General features: G+C 46.5%; 1 protein-coding gene across 1 annotated transcript in view; it reads right to left on the minus strand.

Annotated features, from left to right (window-relative positions):
* The window catches only part of phlpp2 (PH domain and leucine rich repeat protein phosphatase 2), a gene marked incomplete at its 3' end in the record, with an annotated part of 54037 nt that overhangs the window by 25337 nt on the left and 13700 nt on the right, over positions 1-15000 (minus strand). Inside the window, exons 4-5 of the mRNA XM_083650955.1 lie at positions 5413-5603; positions 2332-2457 (exon numbers count right to left, since the gene is read on the minus strand). Of these exons, the coding sequence (XP_083507081.1) occupies positions 2332-2457; positions 5413-5603 (317 nt within the window). The remainder of the gene's footprint in view (positions 1-2331; positions 2458-5412; positions 5604-15000) is intronic.

Genomic DNA, 15000 nt, shown 5'->3' on the forward strand with positions numbered 1-15000 from the left:
GGCATGGGTTAAAATCCCACAGCTGCCATATTTGGAGTTCCGTTGTTTTCGTTCCTTTTCTGAGTTTGGGGATTATTATTTCTGAGGTTGGGATTATTATTATTGAGGTTGGGATTATTAGCAAGGGGCTACCTCCAGGGCTCATCCCAATTTAGTGGTATTTCTCAGTAAACCATAGGATCAGCGGCAAGGTTTGTAAAGACTGCATGAGACGCTTGCTGAGTCCAATCAGAATGCTCGATACCTGTCAGTGACAGTGGGTGTGTGTGGGGGGGGAATCAAATCTCGCCTAGGGCACCAATATGACTAGTCATATTGGTCAGGGTGAACTACATCTTCCTGCCTCCTTGAAGTAAACTGCTACAGCAAAAACTTAAGTAGACAATGTAAAGGTTTGAAATGTACGGAAATTAAAAATCCACACGTTCACAAGGTTCCACATTGACTTGAACTCTGATCGCTGGATTCAATAGACATGTGCATTGACCATTACACCCTGTAATGCACAGGGCTAACGCTGTAGCCATCTGCCAATTGATCAAAGTTATGGGAATATCATCGCAATGACATATGCCTCAGATTTACATGAGCCTGCTTCTCCTGCTGATGACTGAATTGCACATTTTTCAATTACGAGCTCACGCTGTGGACAAGGCAATGTAGATTTCAACTGCCATACTTTCAAAGGCTAACAAGTAGTAGCTTCCACAAGACGTTACACACGTCAGTAGAGGAGTGAATAAAATACCTTGAGAAGTCGCTCGCTGCATGTTAACCCATTGATACCTGATGCAGCATTTGTGTGTGTATCCCTTTAAGACCGCGAACCGCGTTTCGCGGTCTTAAAGGGATACACACACAAATGAGGGATATACACGCAAATGCTGCATCAGAGATCAATGGGTTAATACAGAGCCCTCTTTCGCAACCTTTTTTTCTGACCAGACTCCAACCTGCCAAAGCAGCAGATCCAATCAGTTCGGAGAGCTTCAACAATTTAGGCTCAGGCAGGCTTTGAAGCCAGGATGTCTCGCAGCCACGGTGAGAATCATACCCCTAAACCAACAAACCACTATTGTAGGCCCAAGTTGTTGCTGTGCTCCAAAGTGAAAAGTAAAGCTAGTCGGGGGAGGAGCGACCATCCATCATCCACCTCTGAGCTAGCGGAATACCTGGTAGCGTGGCCGAGTGGTCTAAGGCGCTGGATTAAGGCTCCAGTCTCTTCGGAGGCGTGGGTTCAAATCCCACCGCTGCCACATTTGGTGTTCTTTTCTTTCTGTTCCTTTTCTGAAGTTGGGGATTATTATAGACGGTTTTCACCAGAGCGCAACCCCACAGCACTTCCTTTTTCTCAGCATTCGGCAAACTGCAGAAATATTCACTCGACATCGTTACTTTTGTTTTCGCTGCTCAGATGTATAGACGGTTTTCACGGAATGGTCAGTCCTGCACTTGAATGTTTTTTTTTCTTTTATGTCCATAGCAAACATTGCAACAGGAAGTGAGCGGGGGTTCAATTTAGAATGTTTTTGTTGCCGTCTATAGCAAGGGGACATGCTATGGTCTCCATTCCGCGAGTTTTTCCAAATGTAGGCAAAAGACTCGTTTTCAGAAGACTAACAAACGACGATTGTAAATGCATGTTTGCATTTTTCTACCTGCAACACACACACCTGTGACCTAATTAATATATTCCACACATTCTGATCTGTTATATTCTGATACACTTCTCTATCAGTATAATGTATTTCTATACATTCATTTGCACCCTGGTAGCTCATTTGCATGCACAAATGTACTTGCTGACTCGCTCGCTCGCTCGCTCGCTCACTCACTCGCTCTCTCTCTCACACACACACACACACACACACACACACACACACACACACACAAACACACACACAAACACATACAATTTGTGCAGTGTAGCATAAACACTGGCCCAAATCCACCCAAAACCTTCATCAGTCCTCATCTCCAGTCTCCATAGAAACGTCTGGTCTAAGTCTCTCCCTAAATACATCGTGCTAACATGCTGCTGGAGCTCAGTAAGCCATGCCGCCATGGTAGAGAGAGATCTTGGACTTGGAGCATGAGTCTGCAACCAATTGGATTAAAAAAAAAATCTGTTGGCTCTTTCTTCTCTGGCTAATTGTGTGCTGGCTCTGCATCAGCAGAGGCTCTCATAGAGGCTGTTAGGACCCAGGAAGGAGCTGGGACACCATGGTCATTAATTAGGATATTAAGAGACCAAGCAGTACTGCATGCAAAGCGTACGGTGTACTGCACACACACACCAACACGCAGACTCTCTCTCTCTCTCTTGCTTACTTTTGATGCCTGCCGATGCCACCGCTGGTAGTCTGCCAACGTGTCAAAGTTGACAAAGTACGTCTGCGCCTGTGATCCGGCCGAGCTGAACATCAGACAGTGCTGCCTCCTCTTCACCTCCTCCACCTCAACACAAAGACAACACACAGACGGCGTGAGAAGTGACGACAGGAGAGGAAACAATTGGAACATAGATGTTTATCACTTTATCACATTACAGTGACAACAATGCTTTCAAAGGAATATTCCACCCTTCTACTCTTACACGGTTATATATATACTGTATATATATCAGGGATGGGCAACTTTGATGATAGAGACGTGCACTTCCACCAGTAGCCTACTGTAACACCATCACTCTCAATTATAGCTACTAATTTGATGAAAAGGACTGGTAATCCAAGTTCATAATCATTCTTCCATTCAGATTCAGATTCAGACAACTTTATTTATCCCAGAAGGGCAATTCAGTTTCACAGCCTACCCAACACCTTCAAAAGCTCACAGTGAGCTACAAACTTCAGACATGACAGGACGTAACGTAACAGCATGACATAACATAAACAAACAAATAATGTCAGAGATAACAAATCAGCCTCATATAAACATGAACAAGAAATAAAGAGTATACATATCGTCGCTGTGCAATGAAAAGCACCTAAGTCCATTTTTTATGATTTTTACTTTTTAATATAAATGGAATATATCCATTCTCCTTCATCTACTGGCAGGTTTTGGTGTCTAAATGACCAATAAAAACATGTTTTACTGGGTAAGTATGTAACACGTACCACCATTGGATGCTAGACCCGCCCATCACATCACGCATGTGACAGTCAGACCTCCAGCTCCATGCCCACCTCACTTCCCCGGAAAAGTCACCAGGCACGCTGCTGACCCGAATGCCGGCTGTGTTTCGGCTTGGTTTTGTGTGATTCTGGCATCGTCTGACGTAAATAGATCAATAAGGTGTTTTCGGGTTGTCCTTGGGCTGCAAACTCATTTAAAGTATGCAAATCGAAGTTGTTTCTGACAAGAATAATGTCACGTTACTCCAGGACTGCTCAACCCCATGACAGAGCCACTCTCCCCGGCTTGGCAGAGTGAAGAGCTCCGCCCGCGCGTCCCCGCTGCCTGGAGCACAGCAGCTCGTGCTCGCGCTCTAAAAGGCAGGTGCCTACGAGCTGCTGCCTGGCCGGCAGAAAGTGCTCCAGACTCGGTGTGATAATCCTGTAACAGCATTTGAGCTTATTCAGGTAAGATATTAATAATGTAATGACACATTCAGCGATAAACTGTCTACAATGAAGACATGTGTCAAATATGACAACATGATGTTCAGTATTTTAAGAGCACAGGGTTTTTTTCATTTCCTGAAAAGTTGGCGTTTTGGAGATAAGTGGCTTTCATTGCACAGCGACGATATATTTCTATATGTAAAGACATGAGAACATGTATAAGAAATAAAAGATATATATCTATATATGTATGAACGAGCCTAACCTGTTCGTCACAGACAGGATACGTACAACCTGTTGTGCGCTCATATAAGTGAAGGCATTCATTTAAAATGACTACTGTCTGTGTTTAACAGTCAGTTGACACCAGAAATTTGCTCTCACTTTAAAACAGCCCGCTACATTAATTTGATGGAGTACATCACCTAAATATGTGATATAAATCAGATTAGTAATGTTGCATGTGCAATGTTCATCCTGGATATAGTTTGTTACAATAGTGTTAGCTCAAATGCTAATGTTAATTATGAGCTCATACTGTGGTCAAGGCAATGTGGATTTCAATTGCCATACTTTCAAAGGCTAGAGAACATCGCTCAAAACCTCCCTGCACTATAACACAAAGCCCTCTTTTATGACTAGACTCAAAGCTGCAGATCTCATTACGAAGGCGAACTTCAACAACTCGGGCTCGTCCGGGAATTGAACCCGGGACCTCTCGCACCCGAAGCGAGAATCATACCACTAGACCAACGAGCCACTGTGGGAAAACTACTATCATTGCTGTGCATGAAACTGAAAAGCAAAGAACGGCAGAGGTGGAGCACCATCCACCGTCCACCTCTGAGGATCAGCAGATGGTTGAAAACTTGCTAGCGTGGTCAAAAAGTAAAAACTTCAACCAAAAAAAAACATCAAAACAATATTTTCTTTAAATCCACAATTTTTTGGTTTTGGTCCGAGAAAAATGTTATGTGGTCTCTCCTGTTTCTAAATATATCTGAACCGTTTGCTTTGAACAACTAAGTATTTTCCCATAGACATTTTACTAAATGTCTATGGGAAAATAAATGCCAAATGAAAATCTCTGGTACCATGCTGAAGCAGGAAGTGACGTTCACTTTGGCTCTCTATAGTAACTGAAGGAGAGCAAGAAAGATTTTTCCTGGTCGAGAAAAAACAAGACTCATGCCCCTTACTCAAAATGCTAAATGTCTTGTGGCCATATTGCATTTGAACTATTGAGGCCAAGACTGCTGTCAGTGGATAAATTGGTATCTCTTCCTCTTCTATGGCTTTTCTGCCTGTATGATGAGTCTAGAAAGAGGCCCTTGCACCAAACCCTGATGTTTACTGCTGATGTTTCAGATAAACCATAACAAATCTGGTATTAAGCTTCATTGTAGCTGCGCAGACAATATCTGGACATGAGGCCACGTTGTCTACATTTGACCAGTTATCCGCAGGAATAAGAAAAATAACACAGAAACAACAAAATGGACCGAGAAATGCAAGATAATGTACATCGCCAATCGCTGTTTTTACAGTGTTTTACAATTTTATGGTGGCTCTTTCCTTTAAGTACACATGTAGTAGTGTGCACATGGCTGAGGGAACGGCTGATCCAAAGGCTTAAAGGCTATTTAGGATGCATATTCACGGTCGCGTCGTCTTCGCAACTGATAGTGCTGCACTCAACTCTCTCCAGCAGCCACATCCCAGCTGTGTTGTTGTCCTAGCTACACTCAGCCGGGAGTCTGGGCTGTTCCCCCGGGGAGAGCGTAGGAAGAGAACGTTAACGCCCACCCCCCCCCCCCCCCCTCCAGCTTCCCTGAGCGCTCACCTTCCCCGCCACCAGGGGCAGGATGTGCATCTTCCCCGTGAGGCTGTCTTTGACAGAAGCCACGATCAGACAGGTGCCACACAGGATGACCTGCCGCTCGGCCCACTTGTGCAGCTGCGTCTTGCCCTTCCTGACGCTGAACACGCCCTTCAGCAGGGTCCGCTCCTGCTGGTCTGCATTCACTGGACGCTCTGGAGGAGAAAAGGCCCACACAGAGAGGTTAGGGTGGATCTACGGACACAGATGTCATGCACAAGGGGACCCCCCCCCCCCCGCCACCCGCCTGATAAACACAACTAATTCAAAGCAAATGTTCTTTAGCCAGAGAAGCTTAGAGAAAATGAAGTCACACAGATACTTGCAGGTCAGTATGATATCACCTATGCATTAGTCAGTTCGTTAGCATAATCTTTCCTGGAACTGTCCTTACATCAGCACTCAGGATGGAGACTGCCCTATTACAGTATCTCAAATGCGTCTGGCTAGATAGATCCCACTGCTCCATCAAGTTAAAGCAACGTCTCAGTGCATTCTAAAAAATAAAAGGTTTTAAGTTCTCTTGCTTCATAGCCTTAGATTCTGATTACCGATGTGTGAAATCATCATGTCAAAGCTAAGTTGATAAAAAACTAAAAACATGTGAGCTCCATTGTCAAGGTGTCCTGTGAGTGCTGTAAGTACAGTATTTGTGTCTGTCTGTCTGTCTGTCTTTCTCTGCCTTTGTCTCTCTCCCTCTGCTGTTGTCCTAACCTAGAAGCATCAGTCATATTGATGAATGAGTCAGGCTTTTGTCACAATAAACTCAACTCTTTTAATCTAATTTTGTAGCTGCAGGTTAGCGCTACAGGCAGGTTAGCGCTGCAGGCAGCTTAGCACTGCATGCAGGTTAGCGCTGCATACAGGCAGGTTAGCACTGCATGCAGCTTAGCGCTGCATGCAGGTTAGCGCTGCATGCAGGCAGGTTAGCACTGCATGCAGGTTAGCGCTGCAGGCAGGTTAGCGCTACAGGCAGGTTAGCGCTGCAGGCAGGTTAGCGCTGCATGCAGGTTAGCGCTGCAGGCAGGTTAGCGCTACAGGCAGGTTAGCGCTAGAGGCAGGTTAGCGCTGCATGCAGGTTAGCGCTACAGGCAGGTTAGCGCTGCAGGCAGGTTAGCGCTACAGGCAGGTTAGCGCTGCAGGCAGCTTAGCACTGCATGCAGGTTAGCTCTACAGGCAGGTTAGCGCTGCAGGCAGGTTAGCTCTACAGGCAGGTTAGCGCTACAGGCAGGTTAGCGCTGCAGGCAGGTTAGCGCTACAGGCAGGTTAGCGCTGCAGGCAGCTTAGCGCTGCATGCAGGTTAGCTCTACAGGCAGGTTAGCGCTGCAGGCAGCTATGATTTGGGACAGTGCTGAAGGACACTGCAGACAGCAGGCCTGTGGTCTCTGCCAGGCTTCAAGTACACTCAGGTTATTGGCAGGCCAAACAAGCACAGAGGACACATGACCTCACCCTCTTGTCCTTTGTTGTGACATTTTCTTGAAACTAACGTATGTTGCCTCGGGTTGCCTCCCACTCTGAGGCTCTCACTGGCCTGGCAGACAACAATCTGCTGTCTCTTTCTACCTTCCCTTTCACTTCACAAGGGCATCAGAATGAAATGAAAGCCTGCTCGACTTTTCTCTGCCAGGAAGACTAGTAATGAACAACAAGCCCAATGCTTCTGAGAGCAAATTGGCCGGCTGGCAGATCAATAGCGGTGCCTGATCCTTGGGCTTCCCCTCAGAGAGAAACAAGACTCGGACACAACCTAGTATAAGGCTGGAGCGTGTTCCGGCCGACCTTGCGTTCCGACCGACCAATGGTGTAACTTCATCTCTCAGCCAACCAGTCAGTCAGTCAGTCAGTCATTCAGTCAGTCAGAGACATTCACGTTTATAGGGGTGGCCCCGCTATTGCGGTACAGCCAAAAATAGAGACACAAAACCCCCCACAGGGCCAATCTGGAGAGAGGAAAACAACTGGATGGAAGGGGAGACAAATAATATGTGTGAGTGGCGTGCCCAAAGTCTGTTACGTGACACTTCGGTCCCAGAAGAGTATTTCCCCGTCCATATTCTGCAATGAGATTTTTTGATTATTAGCTATAATGTCATAACCACCCACGGTAGACTTACCACAGGCGAGCTAGTTGTGAAACTATCATATTTGTTTTGTTCCTGTAGTAGCCACAAATCTGTATGACTTCATCCTTGTTTATTTTAAAACATTTGTATTCAATGCCATGGAGAACTACTACACTACCCAGGCCAGTACCCACAATTTTAAAGTGTAATATCAACGTATTTGATTGGTGGAGCTTGCTGTATGATCGCCTGTGATTGGTGGAGCACGCTGGGTGCTAGGGCACTATTGAAATATCTCTGGCTAGGCTACTACGAACGAACGTAGGTCACAGCTTGCTGAGTAAAGGGCTCAAACCGCCACTGAGTGACTGAAAGTATATTATCGAAACTATTATGAGTCGCTTTCAACGCCGGCACCCGTTTTGAAATCCGTCGCCCGGTTCGTTCACATTCATTCACAGAAATACAATAATGTTAGCCATGGAGCTAATGGCTGTAATGGCGCCGGTCAAGACCGCTGGTCCCGCTCACTGCCACTCAGAGTGCTCTCCCATTGACTGAAACGCAATCATCCGCTAATCTGATTGGCCGGAAATGCCAGAATGGATCATGGAATGAGTAGTTCCTTCACTCTTATGATATAATATGTACCGGTACACACTCTTGTACTGTACCCAGCACTTTCCCCACGTTTTTTTTTTACATGTTTTTTCAACTCTGAATCAATGTTTTATGGTCACGATTCTCTTGCTGGCCGGTTGGCTTGGTGCCAGGCTTAAAACTCTTTAGAAAAAGGATTTTTTTTGAAAAGTGATTGAGAAAAATGAATGGGGAAATACTCTTCCGAAACCAGAGGTGACGTCACAATGCCACGTGACTCTTGAGCTCCATAACAAATAGAAACGTAAAGCGCTGCAACGAATCACATAAACCCCCACTGAGTGATGTGGAACCATTCAATAGATCATGTGGTGGTTTACATTAATTAATTTACATGAATAGATCAACATAGGTCAATTTACTGGGTGCACTGATACATCACTGATATTTTCTACCAATATCACCAACACCAATACACACCATGCATGTTTCTACAAATGCAGGTGTAAAACAGGTTCAGCTTAATTAAGTGTTTTTTAAACAAAACACCATGTTAGTTTTATTCTCTTGCTAATTTGACAGTTATATTGAACGACACACTCTTCACAATTCCATAATCGTGGTAACTGGTAGCAAAAATTATATCAGACCTGACCAATACAGACTGACCAATACCCACTCACTATGAATTGACACAGATCCTTTTGAATCTTGAACGCACAGCAGCCCTCCACTTTGAGCCAGAGTGTACAGCTAGAATAGCCTGGTAAACCAGCCCGTCACGTGAACTCACATTTCATTTGGTTCTCCGTGATAAAATGTGAGTTCACGTGACGGGGCTGGTTTACCAGGCTACAGCTAGAACACTACAGACTCACACTGAGCATAGCACTTCAAACACTGACACTCCGTCCATTTTAAATCATTTTCAGGTTTGACAGCCAGGGCAATAAAACAAAGCTCAAGGACAGACAAGATTAGTTCATCATTGTCTACATACAAAGAGTTTGACCCTAAAAAAGCAAATCAACTGAAACATTGAAGTCTTTGTATATCGACGACAAGCATGTCAACAATCGTTTGCAAATTGGACATCGCCCTAAATGGCTACCTCCAGCTCTGAGGAGGGATGGCTGTACTGTCCAGGCAAACTGTGCACTCACTACCCAGCACAGCGTGGGCTCTTGCCTTTGGCACTCGCAAAGACATTCACTGACCCCAACAGAGACGATGCTAATTTGCTCGTTTTTTTTAAAGAAGTGATGTTATGTTATGTTATATATTGCTGCATGTGTAAGTGTACACATTATATTGCAATATCATAGAAAACATATTCTGCGGCGCGGCTGCATCAATGGTTCTTAGTGTAAGCAAGTCAATAGCAACCAGCTTATCTCTCAGCAACAATCAGAATGCCTACTTCAACGGAATGAATTGTCTGCTGCCTGCAGCTGTGGGTGAGAACCAATCAATGGGCATACAAGAAATGCACATTCTCGCTGCGTGCATACATTACATGCACCCACCAACCAACCAACCCACCCACACGAAACCATGAGAGCACTCACACAGACACAACCACTTCCTCCTCCTCTCTAGCAATACAAACACCGCACTGAAAATGACTGGCCCATACTCTCACACACACACACTATAAGAAACCAGTCCCAGCCCATAAAGCGCCAACTTCTCTAAATACACATGCTCTCTCCTCTTCCTCATGGTCAGCGGGGCTATTAGTTACCTGGGAAACAGGACTTTCTCCAAATCAAAGTCCAATCCGAGCTGGTGAACCTCCATATACTGCCTCCAACAAGCGCCGACTGCTCAGTGGAAGGCCGGCCAAACGGAGCCCATCCCCATACAGATGACGAATGATGCTGACCATTCCCATCGGCCACAGACTGAGTTTAGTGGCATGGCAGTGCATGTTGTGCAACACTGTTCTCTGTTACAACTGGCAGGATGTTTTGTTTTCATCCCAGCTTTGGGAGTCCTGGGGAGCAGCAGAGCCATGCAGGCCTGCAGTAAAGTCATCATCAACCTGGCTCAAAACTTCCTCCTTGGAAAGGCTTGCCAAACCACCGGGGACAGTGTGTGACAACTGACGGAACACAGTCTGCTGTGTGCAGCCTCTTATCTCTCCTCGCCCCTTCATCTCGAGTGTGGCTGCGGCCTTCTGTCGACAGCAGCCTCTCTGCGACAGCACTGACATCTCACTTACTTCGCGTGACATGCCGGCTGAGCAGAGAGGCCGGCGTGGCGGGTCAAGCTCTGATCCCCTATCGCCCGAAAAAATGGTACAAAAGAAAAGCTTTGGACTGAGAGACAGAAGGAACAATGGAAAGGACAGAGGAGAGAGAGGTTAGTGCTCACAGAGTGGAAAGAGGGAGTGAGCAGGGAAGGGAAGGTGCCTGGGCAATGTAAACTAAGAAAGGAAGTGAAAAGAGGAACCACAGATGGGTGGAGAGCAAGACCGATTTGTATTAGACTGAAGCAAAAGAATAAAAATGGCCACTAAAGCGGCAAAGATTAGTCGATTAATCAATCAGCCGATTGACAGAAAATGAATAGAGAACTGTTTTTATAATCGAAAAATTAGACTAATTTTTAAGAAAAAAAAATACTAAAATGCACACGTTCCAGGCAGCTTCTTAAATGTGAACATTTTGTGGTTTCTTTAGTCTTCTATGACAGTAATCTGATTATCTTTGGGTTGGGACTCAGGGACTGTTGGTCAGGAATAAAATAAGACATTTGAGGATCCTCATCTTGAGCTTTGGGGGGGAAAGTGATTCACATGTTTCACCATTTTATGACATATAATATACATGGGTGGTCACGCATAATCCTTAACAGCTGCTGATTCTCTAGATGACAGCCTACACGTACGTTGAAAAATCACCCCGGCTATGTATGTGCCTTCACCTTTCAAAGCTCTGTGACAAAGTGGAAAAAAACAAGTATCCAAAGACTGCTTTTTTACTTCCACTCAAATATCTGCTATCTGGCACACCTTTCATGTCCCTTTTAATAATTCATCGTTGGGGAAGGACAAGAAAAATCAAAACACAGGAATGGTTATTATTCTGGCTGAGTTTCTACTTCTTCTTATGGTGAGGAAACAGTCATTTTGAGAGAGGGGATGAGGAAGCGCTGCGTGGGTCCTTGGTGAAATCACTAAAACAGGTGTGGGTGCAGAGAAGCATGAGGAAAAGTTCAAGTAGGATCCTTGCCGAGGTATAAAAAAAAAGGAGTGGAGAGCAGGAGAAAAAATCCAACTAGGCAACAACTGTTTCATAAAATATAATTAAAAAGCCTATATTGTGGCATGGCTAACAATGTTTAAAACAGGCACCTACCCTACCCTGATGAAGGCTATGCAGAGCTGAAACGCGTAGGTCCCTGTTTTAAACTTTGTTAGCCATGCCACACAATAAAGGCTTTTTAATTATATTTTCTGAAACAGTTGTTGCCTAGTTGGATTTTTTCTCCTGCTCTCCACTCCTTTTTTTTTTTTTTTTTTTTTTACCTCGGCAAGGATCCCGCTTGAACTTTGACTCACTGTATTTACTTGAGCTAACTGTCATCTCTTCTGAGTCCTGGTTTGCTGTATAGTTCCTGCTCTTGGTCTGGATGGGGTGCTGCATACACCGTTGTGAGGCTGTTTTCCATCAGAGACTGGTTGATCTCAAGGCGTTTGTCAAGCGCTTAGTTAGACACAATGCTCCTAGTATCCCAGGGCTCGTTTGGCTTGCATGATCCAGATTGCATGGATTGCGTTAGCATGCAGCCAGTAGGGGGTCAGTGGAGGCGGAAACACAGTCCGATTTGACTCAGAACAGCAGGCCCTTTTTGGCAGCAACTTCAAAATCCAACCCACCACCCAGATGCCTTCTCTCGGTGGTCCCTGTTTACTTGTATTAAGAAAGAAAGAAAAGGAAATCTTTCAACTTTTGTTTTGTGCGTAGGATTCAATTCAAACAGCCAATCAGGCAGGATCTGCACTGCTGGAGATCACAGGGGGGAGATGGGTAAAATATGTACGGCACAGTTGAGAACTGTCATTGAAGAAAGATGCTGTTAAAACATTAAAACGGTGACTATCTCTGAGCTATCTGACTTCATCATCATTCAATAATGAAAGGACAATCATCAGATTTCAAAAGAGGCAGAGAGGAAATCCTGAGAGGAAATGCAACCGCGTCGCATCATAAGCGCAGCATTAAGAGGAGCAGGTAGAAAAGCACTGAGAGACGTTCTTTATGGGGTTTCTGTTGCTTCGGGCAGTTCTATCATAATAATAATAATAATAATAATTGATTGGTTTTATATATTCTATGGCTACTTTGATCTAAACATCCCTTCAACTTCCTCTGAAACCTCAGTCTGACTCCTCCTCCACCTCTGTCACTGCCAATCAGTTCTTTCTCCCTGTGATCCAGAACATGAACGAGAGCAGCCATTTACTTTGATCTTACCCTCTCATGGCCCTGATTATTATGAGTAACACGCTGATAAACCAGTGGGCCTCAGCCATTCAAAATCCTATTTGGTCTGGCTTCAGGGGGGGTGTCATCACAGCTTCTTCAGGGGGGGTGTCATCACAGCTTCTTCAGGGGGGGTGTCATCACATTGCAGCTTCTTATGGCTATGCTGTTGATTTAGTTTTCATTTTCCCCTGGTAAGTCGGCTCCTGCCAGATCAATAACTTATTAGGCGACTAAACCCGGCTCACACATGATTTATTTCCCTCTGCTCTGAGAATGAGAGCGGGCCCTGAGGTGAGCTCTGAGAATGAGAGTGGGCCCTGAGGTGAGCTCTGAGAATGAGAGTGGGCCCTGAGGTGAGCTCTGAGAATGAGAGTGGGCCCTGAGGTGAGCTCTGAGAATGAGAGTGGGCCCTGAGGTGAGCTCTGAGAATGAGAGTGGGCCCTGAGGTGAGCTCTGAGAATGAGAGTGGGTCTGAGGTGAGCTCTGAGAATGACAGTGGGTCTGAGGTGAGCTCTGAGAATGAGAGTGGGCCCTGAGGTGAACTCTGAGAATGAGAGTGGGTCTGAGGTGAGCTCTGAGAATGAGAGTGGGCCCTGAGGTGAACTCTGAGAATGAGAGTGGGTCTGAGGTGAGCTCTGAGAATGAGAGTGGGTCTGAGGTGAGCTCTGAGAATGAGAGTGGGTCTGAGGTGAGCCGTGTGTGGTGGGTCTGAGATGAGCCGTGTGTGGCGGCTTCAGAGATCACCCGGGTCAGACACTCCCAACAGACACAATTTGCCCATGTCTGCGGGTGTGAAGCCTGTGTGGTATGAGTACTGGTCACTGCACTAGCGCCTCCTCTGGTCGGTCGGGGCGGCTGTTTGGGAACAGCGCGATCCTCCCACGCGCCATGTCCTGCCGGTGAAACCCCTCGCTGTCAGGTGAAAAGAAGCGGCTGGCTATGTATCGGAGGAAGCGTGTGCGACTGCGTCCACGACGACCGGGACAGCAGGGGGGAATTGGCAAAGCACAATTGGGGAGAGAAAATGAGGAGAAAAATCAGAAAAAAAACCACGATGAAAAAAGAGATCACCCAGGGAGGTGGGGGTGGACCAGCGCCAAGAGCTTCCAGCGGGTCTCGTCTGTGCTGCAGCTGCACGGGTCCGACCCAGCGAACCACTGGCCCCGCGCTCCCTGACGTTGTTTTCACGAGGAGCGCTCTCTTTATGAAGTCATGTTTACTCCCTCTTCTCCCTGTTTGTTTTCATCTCATCTGTGCAGCCCGGCAGGTGGGAGCGTCAGAGGCTGGAGGAAGTGGGAGATTAGTTTGCCGAACAAATAAACAGTATGGTGCAGTTCAGTAAATCACCTCATGCTTTGCCTCATGACCCGAATCCAAAAACAAGGTGGTGAAGCTATGTGGTTAGTGATGAAATTCCCAGGTACTGTACTACACACGCCCCCCAGCCCCCCCCCCCCCACCCACCCCCCCCCCCCCCCCCCCACACACACACACACACAGGCTCATATGCACACGTGTAGGAGGAATGCGTGCCCCCACACACAAATGCACACACATGCAAATGCACATGGCAAAACACGCAGCTCAAAGTAAACGTGTACAACACCCCTCTATTCATAATGTGTGGACTCACAAAAAGCCCCAGCAGGCTTTCTCTAATAGCTTTACTGATGGGCCACAGATCCCCCTCATCTGCTGAGTCAGGTCGTTACCCCTGACAACAGTTGTTAGACATGCAGGCACCTGAGAGAAGGGTCTCAGAACAAGGCTGTTGTTGTGCATTTCAACAAAACATCACAGCCCACCTACATCACCAATGTGGGTGGGAATAAAAAACAAACGGACAAAAAAAAAACAGGGTTACCTCGCATCAGCCAAAAGATGCACTAGTGGAGCTGTATGACCGAGGAGTTCCTGAATACCAGAACTGGGAAGGCAGGTGAGGAGAACCCTGAGGACATTCAGCAAAGCCGACAACCTGCAAAATGGAGTCCCAGACAGCTATTTGTTACTTCCTCCTCGGCTTGACAGGCCGTCCAACTGGCCAAATCCAGTGGTCCTCTTGGCCTTATTCGGGCATCCAGAGTGGCAGGGTACCAGTGTTGCCTGGACCCTGGGCCTGCATCCAGAGTGGCAGGGTACCAGTGTTGCCTGGTCCCTGGGCCTGCATCCAGAGTGGCAGGGTACCAGTGTTGCCTGGTCCCTGAGCCTGCATCCAGAGTGCCAGGGTACCAGTGTTGCCTGGTCCCTGGGCCTGCATCCAGAGTGCCAGGGTACCTGGTCCCTGGGCCTGCATCCAGAGTGGCAGGGTACCAGCCAGGGTACCAGTATTGCCTGGTCCCTGGGCCTGCATCCAGACTGCCAGGGTACCAGTGTTGCCTGGTCCCTGGGCC

The sequence above is a fragment of the Poromitra crassiceps genome (genome assembly GCF_964638095.1).
Source record: "Poromitra crassiceps genome assembly, chromosome: 14".
Taxonomy (NCBI): Eukaryota; Metazoa; Chordata; class Actinopteri; order Beryciformes; family Melamphaidae; genus Poromitra; species Poromitra crassiceps.